The sequence below is a fragment of the Pteronotus mesoamericanus genome, unplaced genomic scaffold (assembly GCF_021234165.1).
Source record: "Pteronotus mesoamericanus isolate MK-2021 breed Mesoamerican mustached bat unplaced genomic scaffold, CSHL_Meso_final scaffold_1066, whole genome shotgun sequence".
NCBI classification, from domain to species: Eukaryota; Metazoa; Chordata; class Mammalia; order Chiroptera; family Mormoopidae; genus Pteronotus; species Pteronotus mesoamericanus.
The window spans coordinates 406,149-426,612 of record NW_026555299.1 but is presented as its reverse complement, the minus strand read 5'-3'; the positions used below and the strand labels follow the sequence as shown (position 1 = coordinate 426,612).

Sequence of the window (20,464 nt, the reverse complement as noted above, 5' to 3'; positions counted from 1 at the left end):
GCCCTGCCCCATTATTAAATTCTCTGCTGCTTTATTTCTGATTTGCATTTTCTGTGGCTGAGTGAATCTGCTGACTTCCGTTTTCTTTTTCTGTTACAGATTTTGTGCCAAGATGCCTGTAGTAAGTACCACATCCTTCTCCACTCTTGTGTTGTTCCCTGCTGCCCTCTGATGGACAACAACATTAACAGCAATGTGAAAATCACAGAAAATGCTAATTTGTGAACACTCACTTAGTTTCTCCAATGGTTCTTTAGATGTGGGGTGGGGGAGGAAACAGCTAGTGGGGAAAAAAAAAGGAATTCAATCAATTGTACAACCTGGACAAATAAAATATTTATATTTTCAGTGATTTTTTTTCCCTAACCTACATCCATGGATAATTAAAAAACTTAGTCGAAATGATGTTGCAGTATGATTTATACTTATTTTATGTGCTATGATCCCATGAGTACTTTCTTGGGTTGCTACATTGCCCTGTAATTTTTAAATGGTGTATAAGGTTTGCATAACCTTTAGAGAAGCAGAGAGACTCTCGTATTTTTTCCTTCCACATGGAGGGCTGCATCCCACTTACTAACTAGAGCTGGTCCATAGAAGGTCCTCCCAGGTCTAGAGTAAAATGACAAAAAATAAGGATATGAGAGTAAGTTCTTAATGAAGCTAAATATATTCAGTTGAATGTGCTATCTCGTTGGGGATTATGTACTTAATAATTTCTTTTGAGCAATGAACTGTTTCAATAATAAATTAAGAGAATAGTAGTTGGCACTTGAAAAAAAGATGTACCTTTTGGGAAAAAATTGGTAGCTTTTGTCTGTCCTCAGAATTTGGGAACTTTTTTTTTCTGGGATTGGTAAAATCCCAATGTTTGTGACCCATAGTGATGAAATAATTTGACTGTTCTCAGAGTGCCTTGTAAAGGGGGTGGATCCTGCTGAGACCGTCTAATAAAGAAATCTCAGCTAATAACAGTAATTATGCAAAGTCTGTGCAAACAATGGGAAGAATTCTGCAGTTGCTTTTTCTGTCTCGTTAATCAGTTTGGTCAATAAGCTGATACCACATGCAGATTTTAATCACTGGTGTAAAAGAAAATGTCTGTCCATAGAGGTGATATTTTAAAGCAAGATATGGGAGAAAGGGAAACTATTTTAATTTAAAACATTATAATAAAAATGTGTTGTATAGTGAGCATATGGTGGGGGTGGCATTTTATTAGTTTGCATTTTGTTTTTCTTTCTTGTGTTCTAGGTGTCTACTGTGATATGGTTATAGTCACATCTACAACCAACGAGATTGATATTAGTAAGGTGCCAGAAAACTTTTCAGTAACAAATGTGACTGATCTGAGTGGCCAGAATCCACGGAATTTCTCATTAAAAAATGACAACGGTGTTTTAGTTGGGGAGCTGGACCCTGGGATCGGCTATCTTGTCAGATACTCAAATGGCTCTGGTACCTGCTGCCAACAAGTGTGGACAAGTGAGCAAGACTCTTCCTTTGGGATCATTTGTGGGGTTTAGAGAATGTAAACGTCTTTCTTTCCACATCACATTTGAGCTCACTTTATCTGAGCTTCCACAGCGAAAAGCAGCTTTTTGCGTCTCTCTCCTCCGCATCCCTGGCCCTGCTGCCTGGCTAGGGGATCTCCTGGCTCCTCCAAGACCTGCCCTACCCTCTTTCTGCCTGGTCTTTGGGCGGCCTACCGCCCAAGCAGTTGGGAGCACAGACCTGGGATCAGAGACCCTGGTTGGCTTCCTGGCCCTGTCAGTTTCTAGCTCTGTGGCCCTGGGCAAGTCACTAGTCCTCTGAGATCTCAGTTTCTTCATCTTTATTAAAAAAAAAAACCAAAACAAAACCCAAAACCACTATACACACATTTTAAAAACACTTTAAAACATGCTTTATTTTCTGAACTATTGAATCTTAAGAACCTGCTTTTCTAAAACCTTCCCAGAATCCCTGTACGATGTGGTGAAGTTGAGTTCTCAACACATTTCTCCTTTGTAGAAATAGTGCCCTTCCACGTGCACTTGTGGTGAAGCATAAATGAGCGAATGTATAGATGAACAGCGCCTGGTACGGAGACTGGAACGTGGTCCCAAAGAGGGCTGCTGTCCTTGCTGCCTCCCCCGCAGTGACTGCAGTTATTGTTATATTTTTGCCCCCGTACCATCATCAGCATTGATCGTCATCGACACCCCAGTGATAAGCTGCCAAACGTGATACTGTGGATCTGTCACTCTGTCAGCAGGAAGCTCAAGCCTGGAGCCTCTCCTGGCGTGATATCTATTGAATTGTGGGCCACAGGACTCTTCCCTGTCTGTTCCTTTTTCATTTCTCTTGTTTCCTCTCCTGCTCCTTTTCATGGATCAGTAAATGATTGCATGTCCCGGATGCCAGGTTCGGCACACCCTCCAAACTGGCCTGTGAAGGTCACGTGCATGCCGAGGTGGCCTTACCGGTACCAACCCTTTCTCTTCTGGGGTCAGTCCCTAGGTTCTTGAGAAGAAGGGCCTCATGGCTGCACCTCCTCTTCTGTTGCTAGTTGGTACTCCTCAATCTTGAATGTGGTGAGGCCACATCTACTCTGAAATTGTAGTCGCTGTTAATAACCACAATTACGTCCGTGGTTTTAATCCACCATTTGACAGATGATGGAAGTGAGGTTCAGAGAAGTGAGAAGACTTTGAGGAAAATCACATGACTAAGGACTAGCACAACTGGACTCCAAACTCAAATTTTTAAATGTCCTTATCCAGGGACCACGTTTACCAGTCCAGACGCCCTAGTGATCACCCTTTATGTTTAGTGTTTTGTATGTCTGTCTGAGCTGTCAGCTGAGGAACCCAAGGCTGGGAGGTGCCAAGGGACTAATTCCAGGTCACACAGCTAAGGCAGGGGAGAGCAGATCCTTATGTCCAGATCTGGATTCTAAGACCAGTTCTTTCCCTTTAGTGTGATTCTGTCCCTTGTCATCTTCATGCCAGAAAATTATGGAGCTTCCTCCTGATTCCAGGGTTTGGCAAAAAAGTGATCAGATGCTTCTGCACTGTGTAATGCCTCTCCGCACGCCTTTGTTCTCTGAGAATCGCGAGATAGACTCACTTTGCATCTCAGGTCTCTGTTTGTCCCCGCTTTGAGATGTAACCCTTGATCAGGTCACAGCCAACGTGGCCAACCTCTATCATTTTAGTCTCCTTTTAAAAGCCTTTTGTTTCACAAACACCCATGTATACATGTATGTGTATGTGGCTAAATATATTTTGGTGGAGGGAATTGCAGGAGATGATATAAAGAGAAGTGAAATTCTAAAATTGCTAAATTCACTTCTGAAAAGTAGATATACAGACCAGGCTTTGCCCTTACATTTCTTTTGTCAATATAACGTTTTCTTTTCTTTTTTTTTTTTTTGGGAAACAATATTAAAATAGAACCCAGTCCTGTGTATGGCATTGAAGCTGTTTCCACAAGTCCAACCGGTGTGAATCTCATATGGAAAATCAAGGACCTAGATGATTCTAATTATGAGTATAAAGTAGAGAGTGAAAATGGGCTGCTGAATTATAGCGCAAATCAAAAAGGCATTAACATCACAGACTTAAGTCCGGGGACTTTATACAACTTCTCCATCACTCCAGGAATAAATGGGACTTGGGGAAAAGCTGTATTCAAAGCTGTCATTACAGGTAAGATGACTAGCTCCCAGGGATGATCACGAACCATTCCTTTTTGCTCTGTAGTCTAGAGCCTTGTCTGTTTCAAGTTGCCTGTTGCAAAGAGAGAGGTTTTCATTAACTGCGGAAGAGGAGGAAAGGTTCTATATTGTTTCAAGCCCATGAGTTCAAGAGGCCTGATCGTTCAGTATTAAGGCCCTTTGTGTTTGGGGATGTTTTAACTAATTCCAACTGTTCAGTTTTAAAAATCTTTTGTTATTAGTGGTTAATACTTTTCAGCTAAGACTTGGGGGCAGGGACCCCTTTAGGAATGTGTTTTAATGGTGTCAGTAATTACAAGGCTCCTTCTGAGCTCCCCAGGAAAGTTGATGCTGGGTTTATAGTCCCAGGGGCTTCCTTGGGGTGAAATTTGGGGGTGATATTTTATAGAGGAATGCATGTTTCAAATGAAAGCCCAGTGACATTTGACTAAACTTAGATTTGTATTAAGTTGGATTTTTATTTAGCTTAGATGTCAATATCCTGAGCCCCCTGTTATAGCTGCAAATTTAGCTCTTTTCTTTTTAAGCTGAAAAGAACCAAGAATATATAGAAAAGATGAGGAGCTCTTTTGAAGCTGAGAAGAGGCAAACATTTAAGAAAGATTGTTGTTTTTCCAGCCTGGGGGTGTGATCTCGGTCTGGGAAAGGCTGTGAGCCTTTTACCTCTCACAGCCCACGGCTTGAAGTGGCTGCTTAGGCCAAGCCCTCCGCACACGGGGCAAACGAACACTAAACCAGTGATTTTCAACTCTTTTTTTCCAGTGAGGAAACAATTTCTTTAAGCAAAATCTTTTCCAGGAGCTCAGTAAGTAAAAAGAACTGTAGAGGGGGGAGCTGAGGGGCAGGGTGTGTCGGAGACCTTCCCCAAAAACCCTAGACAAACCTGGAGCTCCTCCCAGCACAGCTTTAGAGAGGGAAAAAAGCTGCACACAATGAAGATTTGCCACACGATATTGTGAAAGAGAGGAAAAGATGGAGATAGAGGAGAATTAAGGAGAGAAAAGAAGACAGAATTTAGAAATAGTGATGGGGACATGGGGCTAGAGAATTGGTGGCTACCGGAAGGAGGAGGCAACAAGGTGACAGGAAGCATTCAGCCAGGAGCCGAGGGTCCTTACTCTACCTTACAGCCCATGAGGACAAGGCGGTGTTCATCAGTTACTGTTTATTGGGCATGTACTGTGTGTTTAGCTGTCCTTAATTTTGTTTTGAAAGATTTTATTTATTTTGAGAGAGAGGGGAATAGAGGGGGAAAAACATCATTCAGTTGCCTCTCGCGCATCCCCAACTGGAGACCAGATCTGAAACCCAGGCATGTGCCCTGACTGGGAATTGAACCGGTAACCTTTTGGTTCACAGGCCAGCGCTCAACCCACTGAGCCACACCAGCCAGGGCCTTAATTTTTGATTTTGTCCTCATGGTAATGCCGAGAGCTACAGTGGAAGACACTGTAAAGCTGAGAAGTTTCTTGTGAGAGCCCAGGTGGGAAGTCCAGGGGCCTGATACCTGACCTCTGTAGTACAGTAATGTTCATAACAGGTACCCAGAGTCATGGAGCTGGCTGGTTTATCGGTGTTCTATTTAAAACAAAACAAAACAAAACAAAACAAAACCAAAATGCATGAGTGACCCGATTTAGAAACCTTCGCATGGAAACATTTGATGTGAAGAGTAGAGCCACAGAGTGGATCAGCTCGCTGCAGAGCTGGACAGGAACCAACAACCATCCAGACTGGTGTCTTCAAGCGCAGCCACCTGCAGCCGTCAGACGGGGTTTCTGCTCTGTCTGCACACCACCTGTGGCTTTATATGCTTAAGGGCGGAGCCCTACCGGACACTGCCAGCGGTGGGCATTCTTGAGCAAGTCACCTGTCTCTGTAGCTCCATATTCTCATCTTAAAAATGAAGGGCTTGACTCAGACAACAGGGTGGGGATTGACTGTGGGAGTAGGGGGTGGGCTGGGTAGAGGAGGAAAAAGGGGGGGGAAACTGGGACAACTGTCATGGGATAACACTAAAGAACTTGAAAAAGATGAAGGGAGTGGATGCCATTTTGGCTGAAATGGTTTATGTCACTGACAGCCAAATCGGGTGATGGAAAGGACAGCGTGGGGATAGTGTGGTTCATAGTTTTCTACAAACTCCCCTTGGGTTTGGAATACAGAGAGGAATTCCTTCGTAGAAATGTCTTGGTACTGTGAAATGATCTTATTCATGTTGTCTTGACTCGTGACCTTCAGATGCAGCAAGCCATCACTTTGTCTGATGCTTTGTCCCTGAGGTCTAAAGCGGATCCAATTAAACACTGCTATTTAAAAGGGACAATTTAGAAGAGTGTCACATCACTGTTGGTTCACTGTCTTGGAGACTAGTACAGCTCCTGAAAAGTTTTGGCTTTAAGAGTTATTTTTTCTCCTCTTTTCTTCATATGATATATATATATTTTCCTGCTGTGAAATGGTGGAATTGTACTAGATCTGATATAAAGGGAGCATTGTTAGTGGGTAATATTGAAACATCGATGTCCCCAGCCATTCATAATGAAAAGTGATTACATGTATCTTGTCCCATCAATGCCCATTGTGTATTTTTAAATTAGAGCCCCATCCAGTTTCCGGTCTCTGCGTCACCTTCAAGGGTGTGACAGAAGTTGCTCTTACCTGGGAGAATAGTAATGGCACTGCCACCTGCCGGCTGCTCCTTGAAGCCATGGGAAGCCATGAGGAGTTGAATCAAAGCTCAGCAGTCAATATTACACGCCTGAAGCCGGGGTTTACCTATAAGACCCGGTGTGTTTCAGAATCTGCTGAGACACAGAGGGACGCTGTGGCTGGAGGAAATGGCTCAGGTGAGTTCCGAGAGTGTGCTTCTTGTCTGCTTGCTGGTTTTGCCTTTCAGGAACTTCATCCTTTTTAAAAATATTGTTCTTACATTTGTACAGTTTTAGATGTTGTAGAGGGCTCCTCCTGCACTTTTTAGTTGGACCCCACACCTGTATGAGGAAGGAGGGGAAAGTGTTTTTATGTTATAGGTGAGCACATGGGGGCTCAGTATGGCAAGCAGGGTTGAAACTTTTGGGACTCTGGCATCCAGGGAAGTAGTTGGCCCACGTAGCTTTTCACACTTTCAGGTGAACAAATAACAGATGTGTTCATCCTTGGAGAGCCATCGGAGGAACTTACTACATCCCATGCATAAAGGGACTCTTAAGTGGGTCTAGCAGATGTCTCCTAGAGTGACAGTGTAGTAGTCATTTGCAGATTTCAGCCTTTTCTGGGTAACTCTGTGACTTGAGAAGAACAAGTATTTCACCCCCATTTTACACGTGAGGAAACAGAGCTACAAAGTGGGTATTAGGATTCCTGATCACAAGCAACAGAAGCCAGACTTTCTGTAGCTGAGACTAGAAGGGCAACTTACTGGCTCATGACATTCCCCTGCCATGGGCAGCCGGGCCTTAAAGAAAGAGATGGGGTGACGCTCATCTCGTCTTGCTGCATTTTTCTTTTTATCACCTCGGTTCTCAGAGTGGCTCCCCCCACACAGCTGGAGGATAAACGGCCACCAGCAGTTGCACTACCTGTGAGCAGGGGTCTGGTCCCGGGGAACAAGTCCTCAAATGGGTTCTGTCGGACCATGTTTGAACCATGTGCCTGTCCCAGGAAAGCCGTGTCTGGATGTGGGTGGGGGGGGTATGATTTCATGAAAGAAGGGAGAGAAATGCAGACAGGTGAGTTTGAAAGAGGAGCACAAATATCTGTGGTGCTTCTTGGGATAAGAGCGCAGAGTGAAATATCTGCCCCAGATCGGAGCCTTTTGCGGCAGATGCGTTTCAGTCAGGGGGAGGGGCGGCAGGTACTCGGGGAGTGCCAACTGTGGGGACTGAAAGAAGCAGGGATGTGCTTCTGTTGCAGTTCATGTCTTTGCCTTTTGTATTTGAAGCAGATGCTGCCGGCCCAGGGGGCTTGGCCCTGACTTCCCCTGTGGACAAGTACCTGCTTGAACCTGAAGGACAATCCTCTCCTTATCTTCTGGCCAGAAACACGGAAGTCCTGCTTTCTGGGTTGAAGTCCGGCACGTTGTACAAGGCTACTGTGTATTCTCAAGCACAGAATGACACAGAAGGGAAGCCTAAGGTCATAGAATTCAGGACAAGTATGTTGAATTTCGTAAAATGGCTTTAGCCAGAATTTCTAAGTACAAGGTTATGTCTTTTGGGATTCTGGTTCTGAGTTAGCTCTTGTTTCTCAAGTAGTTTTATTGTCAGATGGAGTTTCTGGAAGAGATTTTGGACAGAGCAGACCCATCGAGGTTCTTAACTCTGTGGCCAAGACGCTTCTTTCACTGAATTCAATCAAGCACAGGGAGCAGCCACTAGGTGCAGACCCTGGGAACTGCCTCATGTTTTTCTTTCATTTCTCTGTATATGAGTCAGCGAGACAAGCTGGTGTCATGTTTTTCTCTTATAAACTGGTATTCATTTTGTCAATGTTGATTAAGTATTTTGCTCTTGAGATAAGAGAACAAGTTTCCTCTTTTGGCCTGACCTTGGAAACCACAGTGATGTTTCTATTGAAACGTGTTGACATGCACGTTGCTGCTTTCTACCTCTATTTCAGCAGCACTCTGGCTCTGTAAATTGACCAGCACTTGGATGCTTTCTGGACTGATGCTGATGAGGGGGCAAAGACATGCACAGCCCCTGCCCTCCGGGATTTTCAGCATAGATGGGGATGGGGACACGCGTGCTTGGAAAGCACATGGTCGGGCTCCATGGGTTCAGGAGCAAACACTGAAGCACTGTAGTCCTTGGGGACTTTGTTGCAGCCAGCACGACCCAACTCTGGTCGTCGTATCTGAAAGTACATCTATTCTGAAAGGCTGTCATAGGCCCACAGGACAGAGGGCATGAGGGTGGGGGCTGGAGCACCAAGGTCAGAAAGCAGATTAGCATCCAGAAAACTCTGGAGGTCTGGACCACACTGGACTTGGTGACTCTTTCTCGGGACTCAAAGTCCCAAGATGGACAGAGTGTCACATACCCACTTTCCGGATATCTGTGCTGGGGATAGGAGACACTGTCCCCAACCCAGCTTCTACATGGCTGGCAGACACTTCCTCCCACAAAGGGGCCGTGGGGCGCCATCAGAAGAGGGGGTTGGGTGCCGCACAGGTAATGTATGGTCAGCTGCCCACGAAGGAGTCCACCGTGTCACAAGAAGAACAAAGAGCAACGGTGCCATTGCAATCAGCCAGGTTGTTTCTTCATAGAGGAAGATGCTTGACTTTGGCTGGGACCCCCATACATTTGTGTACGTTGCAGTTAAATGTCGGCAGGGCCTTAGTTCCTGAAACCAGATGGGGCGTTTCCCAACAGAATAGGAAGGAACCATTGCTAAGAGTGTTTCTTAAACTAGATGACCTGCCCCAATGATAGCTTCTCTCTCTCTCTCTCTCTTTCTCTCTCTCTCTCTGGCTTGGCCGTTCTGGTTACTGTGAACTCCTTTTGTTACTTCACAGATTCCTATCAGGTTTTTGACATCGAAGCAGTCAACATCAGTGCCACGAGCATGACCCTGACCTGGAAAATCAATGATAATGGGGCATGTTCTGTCTACACCTACAACATAGAAGCTGTTGGGGAGACCAATACCCTCAACCTCACCGTCAATGAGACTCAGGCCATCCTCACTCCACTCAGCCCATGTACCTTATACAACATCACAGTGCGTCCTTCCCTACAGGACGGTTCTGAGGGCATACCGGGCTTTCTCCAAAAGTACACCCGTGAGTTCACGCATTGTTTGCTAACCTTTCCTGCCTGCCACGCACCAGGCCCAGATACAAGGCTCTGTACCTGCCCTCCAGGAGAGCACAGCGGAATGCGTGAGGCCAGGGACTTTCACCCCCTCAGGATCTGCGATTGTAACAGTCATCGTCAACTGACCCTGCCACACGCCCAGCATGGTGTGATGGGCTTTCCTTGCTCTGTCTTATTTAATGTTCACAGCCCTGTCACGTGTTTGGCATTAGGCTGTTTTATGGACTCCAGCCTGTGCTTATAATGACTGTTCTAGTGTGGCAGAGACCTGGAGTGAATTGCTACAAGGAGAAAGAACCTGGATATTCATGTCTCTTTGTCTTTAAGATGCTGATGCTGTCATAAAGCAGGGTGCCACTGTGTCTCATCCCTCGTTTGCTTAACTGTCCCTTAAAGATAAGATGATAGACAGCATACTAAAAGCCATTTGTTCTGAAGAAGGTCCAATAACTTAAAATAAAACAATAATGGAGTACCGGTAGTAGAATAGTATAACTATAATAGCATCAGGATAGCAGGGGCCTTCGTGGTAGGTATTGCAATTCCTGTTTTACAGGTGAGAAAACTACGGCTCAGCACAGCCGAACAGTTGGCCCAAAGCCACCGAACCAGCAAGTGGTAGAGCAGGGACTTGAACCCCGGGTGCCTGTCTCTGGTCCCAGGGCTTGCTCGTCCCACAAGAATGCTTTCCTTCAATGTCTGTTCCTTCCCTAGAAGCACACTTCCAATCGCCAAGGTCCTACTGTGGACCCTGAACCCTTGACCTCTGGGGTTCAGTCTCCTCTCATTTCTTGTGAGTGGCTTTGAATCACCTAAGCTAATGGTTTCTTCACTCTTGTAGCCAAGTGGTCTCTCATTGGCCAAAATACCACTTTCTGAAGGGGTCCGCATTGTAGGTGACAGTATAAAGAAGAGAAAGAGAGGTCAGGTGTCATTGAATCTTGGTGTAAATATTTGGTGAGCTTCAGTCGCCTTTGTTTTCTGGGGAGAGATTCTTATCTAGCCCTTCACTTGTTCCCACAGGCCCTGGTTCAGTTTCCAACTTTCGAGTCACGACTGTCACCACCCGGAGTATTGGCTTAGCTTGGAGCAGCAATGACACGGATTCCTTTAAGATACAGATCACGCAGGACAGAGCTGGACAACGTCGGATGGAAACCAACCAAACCAGTATTGTCATTAGTGACTTACTCCCTGGCACTGAATATTGTTTTGAAATATTCCCACTAGGACCAGATAGGACCGAAGGGGAGTCCCAGAGAGTTTGCGGTACAACTGGTGAGTACGTAGGCTGTGTTTTCTGTGAAACAGTGATGTTTCCTAAAGGAAATCAGTTTAATTTTTAAATGTCAGGTTTTCCAAATATTGCTTTTCTTTTAATTATCGAAGAAAAATTAAAAAAAAAAACAATGACAGAAAAGCATATCCATTCAGTAAAATACAGGCAAGAAAAAGGAGGAAATCACATATAAACCATCAATCAGAGATAATCACTGATAACTTTTGATGTATGATGATTTATAATTTAAAAATATATATAGGTACACATACACACATGTCTTTACATATATATTTTTTTCATTAACAAACATTGAAGTCATCATATACGTGAGGTTTTGTAATCTGCCTTTTTCCACATACCAATTTACTATAAGCATTCCTCTCTGTCCATATAAATATTTCTGTATTTCTACAGGATAATTTTAATACCTTCCAGGCATTCCATTTTCTAGATTGGGCGTCAACAGATAATAATGGCCCATGGGTCTAACCTGGCCAACTGTCTGTTTTTGTAAATACTTTTATTGAAACACAGCCATGTTTATTTCTTTATGTACTGTCTATGGCTTCTTTTGTGCTAGAAATGAGTAATTGCAACAGAGAATATGTATATGGCCCAGAAAGCCTAAAATATTTATTCCGTGGCCGAATGGAAAAGATTTGTTGACCCTGGGCCAGACCAGTGGTTTTCAAAGTGTGATCCTGGGATCTCTGGGAATCTCCTAGATTCAGTCAAAGAGTTTGGGGTATTATTATCGTAATACTAAAGTGTTATTTGGCTTTTGCACCTTCATCCCCTCATGATGAGTGTCCAGTGGAGTTTTCCAGATGCCACACGTCATGGGACGACACCATCACTCTGACAGCTTGTGTAGTCTTATGTTTAAAAAATTTCCTCATTTTAAATTTTTAATATAATAAATATAAATATACCCTCCACGACTCAAATTTCTCTGAGAGCCTTAGTAATTTTTGAGAAGGTAAATCCAAAATTCAGATTTTTAAGGGCCACTGGCCTGGATGTGCTGTGAATTATTTAACTACTGTCCTGTTGGGCAGACAGATTACTTACAGTCCTCCTTCATAAACATTGTGATGCTATGTGTTGTTAGTCCTAGAAGGGTAATTGATATTGAGAAAACTATTTTATGAAAACAATTTAATGTTCCTCATTGTTTCCAAAATTTGAAGTCAGACATTGTGAAAAGCTTGGAAATCATACTGTATTCCTTGAACTTTGATTACAAGAGAGTTGAAGTTTTTCATCCAGAAAGGAAGGATGCAGAGGAGACTCATTCCTTGAGCCACAAGTAGAAGCAGTTGGGCTTCTCAGATTCTCATTGTGTAGGTTTCTTCAACTCTGTTGGTTGGGTTAAGGATTGAGAGTCACTTGGAAGACCTGCTCCCAGAATAAGGGAACCGCTAAAATGCATCCCTCAGATGAAATGCAGTAACTCCTTTTTAAGTCTGAATTTTAGATTAGACTTGTTGAGATGGAGTCTTAAGAGCACCATATGAAGGTATGTCCACAAGGAATCCAGCTATGTGCTATGAAAAATAGAGCCACTTACTGAAGAAACAAGAAACATTGTACATAGGACAGTGATGCCTCAGTCCCCTTCAAAGCAGGCACCTTGGGACCTCACGCAGTTCTCCCAATCACCATCAGCTGCCCCGGTCGTGTTTTCCTGAATCTCATTGATGGTCAGAAATCTCTCCCCTTTCAGAGGTGATTTTAGTTTTGGGAAAAGCCAGAAGTCTCAGGGCACCACACCTGGGCTGTAGTGGGAACGAGTCACCTGGGTGATTAGATACTTCACAAAAAAATCTGCATGAGACGTGATGCATGAGCAGGTGCATTGTTGTGATGAAGCTGCCAATCACCATCTGCCCAATAGCTGGGGCCTTCTGAATCATCCAAATAGTTTCTGCAGAGGGACGTTCAAGCTTAATGCAAAATTTGATGCAGATTTGTTGCTCCGCTTGCTCAGTCATTTTGAATGTGACAGCCACCCAGTACACATGCTCACTCAATGATGTCTACCATCCCCACTGAGTAGTACAGTGAAGTCATCATTGTTCATACATGTGCATTCCAGTCCACTCTCCTTGGCTGCCAGGTTACACTGATATTGTGCAAACTTATTGTTATTCTAACAATGGCTGGGTTTTTCCCAGACAGACCTCATATATTTCTTTTTTCTTTTTGAGAACGTTGGTAATGGTAATGAGATACCCTTGATGTTGTGTGACTGGCCAATGCCCAGAACTTAATACAATAATAATACAATATATTAAGGGTGTACAAAATGCTGGGCTTTCATCCTATGTTTAAAATTTTTAAAAAAGGTTTTATTTATTTTTACAGAGAAGGGAAGGAAGGGAGAGAGAAAGGGAGAGAAGCATCAATGGGTGGTTGCCTTTCACGTGTCCCCAACTGGGGACCTGGCCTGCCACCCAGGCATGTGCCCTGACTGGCAATCGAACTGGCGACCCTTTGGTTCACAGGCCAGCACTCAGTCCGCTGAGCCACATCAGCCAGGGCATATTTAGAGAATTTTTAACACAACTTCTTCATGAGGTGGGTTCTATTATCATCTCTATTTTCCAGAGTAGGAAGTGGGGCCTCTGCAAGCCTAAGTAACTAGCCCAGAGTGAGACGGCACGGAACTGGCCTCTGGCTGGCTTTAAAGACTGAGGTTGGAGCCGCAGTGTGGACTGACACTTTGATATGGTGCAGCTGCAAAGTAATTAAGGACTGTTTGTGAGAAGAGGGCATCTTTTGTATTATCACCTATAATTAGGTCTCATTGAATGCAAATCAATGAGTTGTAAGAATGCAGTAGACTCCTAGGGGACTACCATTCTACTATTGAACAACTTTTATTATTATTATTGGGGAAAATAAATGTAACAGCATTACAGACAATTTTGAAAAAGGGAAACATACCATATGACCCCGGCAGTTCCAATTCTTTTTCAGAATTGAAAGCAGGGACTTGAACAGTTATCTGTATACCAATGTTTATAGTAGCCTGATTCACAATAGCCAAAAGGTGGAAGCAACCAAGTGTCCATCAACAGATGAATGGATAGATAAAATGTGGCATATCCGTACAGTAGAGTAGTGCTCATCCATAAAACAGAATGAAATTCTGATCCATGCTGCAACATGGTTGGGCCTTAAAAACATTAACATTATGCTAAGTGAAATAAGCCAGACACAGAAGGAACAAATATTGTATGATTCCACTTACATGTGGTACCTTGAATAGGCAAGTTCATAGAGATAAAAAGGAGAGAAGAGTTTACCAGGGGTTGGGGGACGGAGGAATGGGGAGTCGTTGTTTAATTGGGACAGAGTTTATGTTGGGGGTGATGAACTGTTTTGGGAATAGATAATTTATGGTGATGGTTATGCAATATTCGGAATGTATTTAATGCCACTGAGTTGCATTTAGCTATTTCTAGGCCTCGATCTCTGCGTTCGAATTACAGCTGGTTTAGAGTGTAGAGGTGAGCTGATCAGAGTACGGGGCCCAGGGTGCTCAGGTGGGTGCTTCCACTTCTGGCTCCCAGCCTGGGCAGTGGAGGGTGTGTGTGTGTTGTTTCCCCTTCCCCACCCTGGCCTCAAATGTTGATGCTTAGAAGCTATCAACTCTCCATTTCATTTTTTCTCTTTGGCATGTATGCCCATGTTTCAGGAAGATATTTTCTTTTGAGGGAATGATTAAAAACAAACAGTTTGTGGAGACGAACATCCATCTGAAAAGCGGATGTATTCTAAGTGCATAGTTTGATGAGTTTTCACAAGCTGAGCCCATCTGTTCACCAGCCCTTAGGTCAGGACACTGAATGTGATTTTCAATCTAGAAGACCCCCACAGGGGCCATTTTTATGACAAAAACAAAGGACCAAAGAACTGATAGGGTGAACCGGGAAGTCCCTCTGTGTTAGGAGGGAGCCAATATTCTTGGAAGAACTGAGCGCGCGTGTTTCTCACCTGCGTTTTGGAATTTGCTCTTTGAGAACTCATTGGAGGCTTTGATGGTGAAAGAGCACGTTCTCTTGACAGACGCTTTGAAACAAACCTGGAGGTTACGATGGTCATTAACAGACTTCCGTTTTCCTTCCTTTCCTCCAACCAGACTCCAGTACAGTGTTTGACATCCGCGTGGCCCATGTCACCACCACTGAAATGCAGTTGGAGTGGCAGAATACAGACAACGCCTCCGACTACATCTACCACCTGAACCTAACGTCTCAGAACAGCTCTCAGCAGACGAACACGTCTCTCAGAACCGCCACTTTCAGGGACCTGATCCCGGGCACCTTCTATAACATCACAATTGTTCCAGAAGTGAACGGCGTGTGCGGGCACTCCAGCTCCATTGCACAGTGCACACGTGAGTGTCTTAGGAGGCCCGCTTAAGAGAGTATTCTCCTTGACTTTCACTTGCTGGGTGAGAAGGAGGCATCAGCTAAGAAGCCATTGTTTCTGGGCTCCAGGTCAAATGTGAAACTACTGAGGCTGAAAATACTGGCCTTGGCAGAGCTTCTGCTCTTCTCACAGGGCGCTGGTGCTGAGCCTTGTGAACCTGGAATTCGGCTTTAGAAGCAGAAAGTGATCCCATAAGCATGGGAAACAACACTGTCCCATTCATTCCTTGGGAACCCAGACTAAAGGAGACTCTCCTTGTCCTGTTGGTGCTGGAAAATGCTGCTCAGATGAGGGGCTTTGTTAAGCTTCAGTCTAGCTAAATGTATGGCAGAGATGGTAGTTTATCCTATATTTTTAGTGTATATTTTTTCTTTCATTGATCAGATTTCGGAAACAGGTGAGAAATTATATCTTGAAAATTTCAGATACATTTGAAGTGTTAAAAGAAGCATGAAAAACTTTATTCTTTTGAGCCTTTCATTATTTTCCAAATGTCTTTTTGAGAAGCCTTCCATCTTCTGAGTCAGCAAATATTAGATTTATTCATTCTTTCCCCAAAGGAGCCAGGCTATTTTCAGGTGCAGTCTATAAAAGAATCCTAGAATTCAGGTGAATCTGTGCTTTTTTAAAAAAGGTTTTTATTTATTTATTTATTTATACATTATTTTATTTATTTATTTGGTATTTATAAATCATGTTTATTCTGTTACAGTTGTCTCAATTTTTCCCCGTTTACCCCTTCCACCCATCCTACCCCCATCCCTCGCTCCCACAGTCACTTGATTTTTATTTTTTCATTAAGGGCCCAGCGATGTGTCTGACATAGAAATAACTGCCAATACCACGGCAGCAACCTTCTGTTGGCAGAACTCCGACGAGGCCTCTCCCACGTACACCTACCGCCTGCTCGTTGAGAAGGAAGGGACTTCCAGCGACGCAGCTCCGATAGTCACAGACGTTGGCATCACCTATGCTACAGTCACCGAATTAATACCTGGTTCAGAGTACACAGTGAAGGTCTTCGCCCAAGCGAGGGATGGCACCGAGTCACTGGAGGCTGGCCGGCGGTCATTCTGTGCAGGTGAGTGGCCCCACGTGCTGCGTGGGCTTCTCCCGGTGGGCTGCTAGTCTCGCAGGTAAGTCCTCCCCAGACTTCAGTTTGTCAGCTCTTGTGTGCTTTGTTATAGTAGACACTGAGCTCTCGGAGACATCCTGTTAACTTATTAGTGGTGTCCTGTGGCTTCATCATTCATTCATTCCACAAATATTTATTAAGCACTTACTGTATGCCAGGCAGTTTAAAATAACTCAGATAAGTCCCAGCCCTCCTGGAGCTTTTATTCTGAAGGGAAGGACATAATAAACAAGATAATTCGTTATTAGATGACGATTAGTGCCATGGAGAGGGGGAAAACCCAAGGAAAGGGGAGAGTCGATGTTTGTCGAGGGTGCCCAGGGAAGGCTTCAAGGAAAAGGTGACTTCTGAGCAAAGATCCGAAGGAAGTAGAAAGCTGGCTGCGTGACATCAGGGCGTAGAGCATTATAGGCAGAGGAGCAGTCAGTGCAAAGGCCCTGAGGCTGGCGGGAGCCTGCTGTGCTGAAGAGGAGGAGGCCAGGGCGGCGGGAGTGGGTCTATGGGAGCAAAAGGCCGAGGGCGAGGCAGTGAGGCCCCGGAGGGGACGGCAGGGGCACAGGTGACGTCTAGATTGTACGGTATAGTTCGGCTTTCATGCTAAGAAGGTACAAAGGACACTGTTACAGTGGATGTTCAGCTTTTCCCCTTTCTTGATCCTTATTCTCACTGTAAAAGGTGTGATCAAGAGAAGGGGGGCCCTGTGGTCAGCTGAGGGAGCTTGCAGAGAGTAGCCCAGAGACTGTTTTGCAGATGGTTACAAGGACCTCACAGTTCTGACTGTGGCCCGTGGGCCACCTTATTCTCCATTCTCTGCACCCACACCTTCCACTCCCTAGATGAAGCCATTCGGATGTGTTCAGGCTGATTTGGAAAGCGGGAGACTCATTGGATCAGCCTCCCTGGTAGTGTAGGAGCCGGAACCTCGATGACCTCTGACCTTTCACATGGAATACTTAAAGGAATTCCTGCAGCTTCGAGTCACCTTTGCTAACTCGGGCTCTATCCCACCTGGTCTCGACTCTGATTTTTAGTATTTGGGTGGCTTCTGTTTCTGACACTTCTCTTAGTTATAATTATTGCGGCCCCAAACCAGGAGAAAAGCCTACCTGAGCACTTATGACTGGGGTGGATGGAACAGGAGCTGTGGGGGTAGGCACATGCTGGGCAGGTCACCTTGACCAGCCTCAGGTGGGGAATGTGAGGGTTGCACCAGGTGACTCACCTTCCTGCTTTAAAAAGTCCTGCAGCGTTAAAGTAGCGACAGTATTCTCCCCCAGGACATTAATATGGAGTTTTTCATTTACATCAGTTTGATGTTGGGTCTCAATAAAATTCTGCTGGCCCCCGGATAGTTAGAGACAAATAACACACTGTTTTAAAGATGAAGAAACAGGTACCATTTACCACTGATCATTCAGCATGTTGTATCTATAGAAAGTGCCCTGTGCTTGGATTTAGAAAACCTGGGGCCCAGTTTGGCTTCCCCACTGACCAGCCATCTCATCATATATACATTATCGGGTTGGCCAAAAAAGCCTGGGTAGTGTTTTCCATAAAATGAAAGACACATTTTTTCATTTTCATCAATAACTTTATTTATTTGGATATTTTGAGTATCTTGGCTGTCTCCCATATGGTAGAATGTTGATTGTTTCCAACTAATATCTTGATTTGATGGCTATCAACTTCAACTGGTCTACCTGACCATGGAGCATCGTCCAGTGAGAAATTTCCAGCACAAAACTTCACAAACCACTTTTGACACAGTTGATCAGTCACAGCACCTTCTCCGTACACTGCACAAATCTTTTTTTGCATTTCAGTTGTGTTTTTACCTTTCTTGAAATAATAAAGCATCGTATGCCAAAAATGTTGTGTATTTTCTCCCATTTTCAACAGTAAAATGGCTACACAAAAATGCACCAATTTTGACAAGTTTCTTTTTGAAATGTATGCTGATATGACAGCTGTCACAATACAATCTAACAAAATTGTTTTGAATGAAGTTAGAGACATATAAGCACTACCAGAGCCATCTTATGGAAAAAAAACAAACGAACTTTTTGGCCAACCCCATACTTAACCTCTCAAAGCCTCAGCGGATATGTCCCCCAAGTAAGATGATGCAGGTGAAGGAGCTGCTATCACCAGACTGTTATGATACAGCTCCCTCTCATGGAGCCATGTTCTCTTTCAGTTTGGTGACCGACAGCCTTTGTTTCATGTGGTCCTCAGAGTCCTGCAGCCGAGGCTCAGAGCAGTTGGATGCTGGATCCAAGGTCACATAGTGTAGTAATGCCCGATTCAAGGTCAGCCTCTGCCTCTTCTGCCTCACCACACATGTGCCTCCTCGTCATGGATGGACCGGGACTCGCTGCTCCCTGAGTTTCAGTGCTGGCGAAGGCAGGCGCCCCAGAGTCTCATGCTGTGCTGTGCTTGCTTTGCAGACCCGGCCCCAGTAGCCTCCTTCTACTGTGAAGTGGTCCCCAAAAAGCCAACCCTGGTTCTCAAGTGGGCCTGCCCTACTGGCACCAACGCAGGCTTTTGGGTGGAGGTCAGCAGAGGAGACTGGAGAAATATGACACAGCTGGAGGGCTGCTCCTCGGAGGATGGCGCCGAGTACAGAACGGAAGTCACACATTTGAATTTTTCTACCTCGTATGATATCAACGTCACTGCCTTGTCCTGTAACAAGATGGCACCCCCTACCCAAAACACCTGCGTCACGAGCATCACAGGTGGGCTTTGTGGCAGCAGGGTGGCCTGGTGGCTCTGTGGTGACCCCTGGAGAGGCTGACCTAGTGGGCCTGCCAGACCTGTGCCAGTGTGGTCTAGAAATCTGTTGTGTGTATGTTTTAAAAAATTTTTGCTAAAATATTTGCTTTTCCTGGCATGGACTGTGAACCCAATTCTGTAGAAATTCAGTCTAAAGCAAGCAGCATAAGAGGGAGTCACATTTAAAAAAATTGTATTTGTTGATTTTAGAAAGAGGGAGGGTGGGGGGAGAGAGAGAAATATTGATTTTCTGTTCCACTTATTTTTGCATCCGCTGGTTGCTTCTTATATGTGTCCTGACCGGGAATCAAACCTGCAACCTTGGTGTATCAGGACGATGCTTTGACCAGCTCAGCTACCTGGCCAGGGTGGGACTCATGTTTCATATCCCAAAAGTTTCCTTTGCTTTGCAGAATAATTCATCGCTGCATTTTCTAAGTAGCAAGTTCCCTTACTGAATTAAAAAACAAGTATTTTTATAGAAGCATTTAAATATACAAAAAAGAAGAAAATATAAAAAACTCCCCTTCCCATTGTCACCCATCTGAACACTTGTCAGCACTTGACTAATCTTATTTCATTTATATTCCGTCTCCCTCCCATGCGATCACTTTGAGACCAGTCCTGGTCACACTAGAATTTATTTGTAGACTTTTCAGTATGTATTGCTCCAAGACAGGGACTCCTTCTTCCTTTCTGTCAAACATAATCACGATTATCATCACACACAAAAATTGAACAATACTTTTTTTGTTCCTATCAGATATTTAGTCAAGATTCATATTTTCCTAGCGTCCCTATTAACAGTAGTTTTGGGAAATGGGAGTATTCACTGCACTAACGGGATCCCTCTAGTTGATCTTCTCATGCCTGCCTTTCTATTTTGTTGCTGTTGCTGTTCTGGGGCCGGGGTGGGGATGGCTTATACCTTTGTTTCCCTTTTCTCTGTCTTTTGCTCCCTGTGTCTCTGCCAGAGTTATGTCTTAGATTAACCTGGGTGGGCTGGTTTTGCTTTGTGCTTTTAGACCCCTGGATATGTTTCTTCCAGGGAGGGGGTGTCCAACGTGAAGCCCGCGGGTCGCAGGCAGCCCTGGATGGCTGTGAACGTAGCCCGACACAAAATCATAAATTTACTTAAAACATTATGAGGTTTTTTTTTGGGGGGGGCATTACATGTCACAATGTATTTAATGTGTGGCCTAAGACAACTCTTCTTCTACTGTGGCTCAGGGACGCCAAAAGGTTGGACACTCCTGCTTTCGGGTATCAAAATGTTCCTGGACATGTTC

At 44.5% G+C, this 20,464-nt stretch overlaps 1 protein-coding gene across 1 annotated transcript in view; it reads left to right on the top strand.

Annotated features, from left to right (window-relative positions):
• Positions 1-20,464, top strand: part of PTPRJ (protein tyrosine phosphatase receptor type J) — a 147,020-nt gene that overhangs the window by 105,953 nt on the left and 20,603 nt on the right. The window contains exons 2-11 of the mRNA XM_054586960.1: positions 100-121; positions 1,255-1,485; positions 3,438-3,692; positions 6,322-6,570; positions 7,668-7,877; positions 9,243-9,509; positions 10,567-10,821; positions 14,973-15,230; positions 16,068-16,346; positions 18,848-19,138. Of these exons, the coding sequence (XP_054442935.1) occupies positions 100-121; positions 1,255-1,485; positions 3,438-3,692; positions 6,322-6,570; positions 7,668-7,877; positions 9,243-9,509; positions 10,567-10,821; positions 14,973-15,230; positions 16,068-16,346; positions 18,848-19,138 (2,317 nt within the window). The remainder of the gene's footprint in view (positions 1-99; positions 122-1,254; positions 1,486-3,437; positions 3,693-6,321; positions 6,571-7,667; positions 7,878-9,242; positions 9,510-10,566; positions 10,822-14,972; positions 15,231-16,067; positions 16,347-18,847; positions 19,139-20,464) is intronic.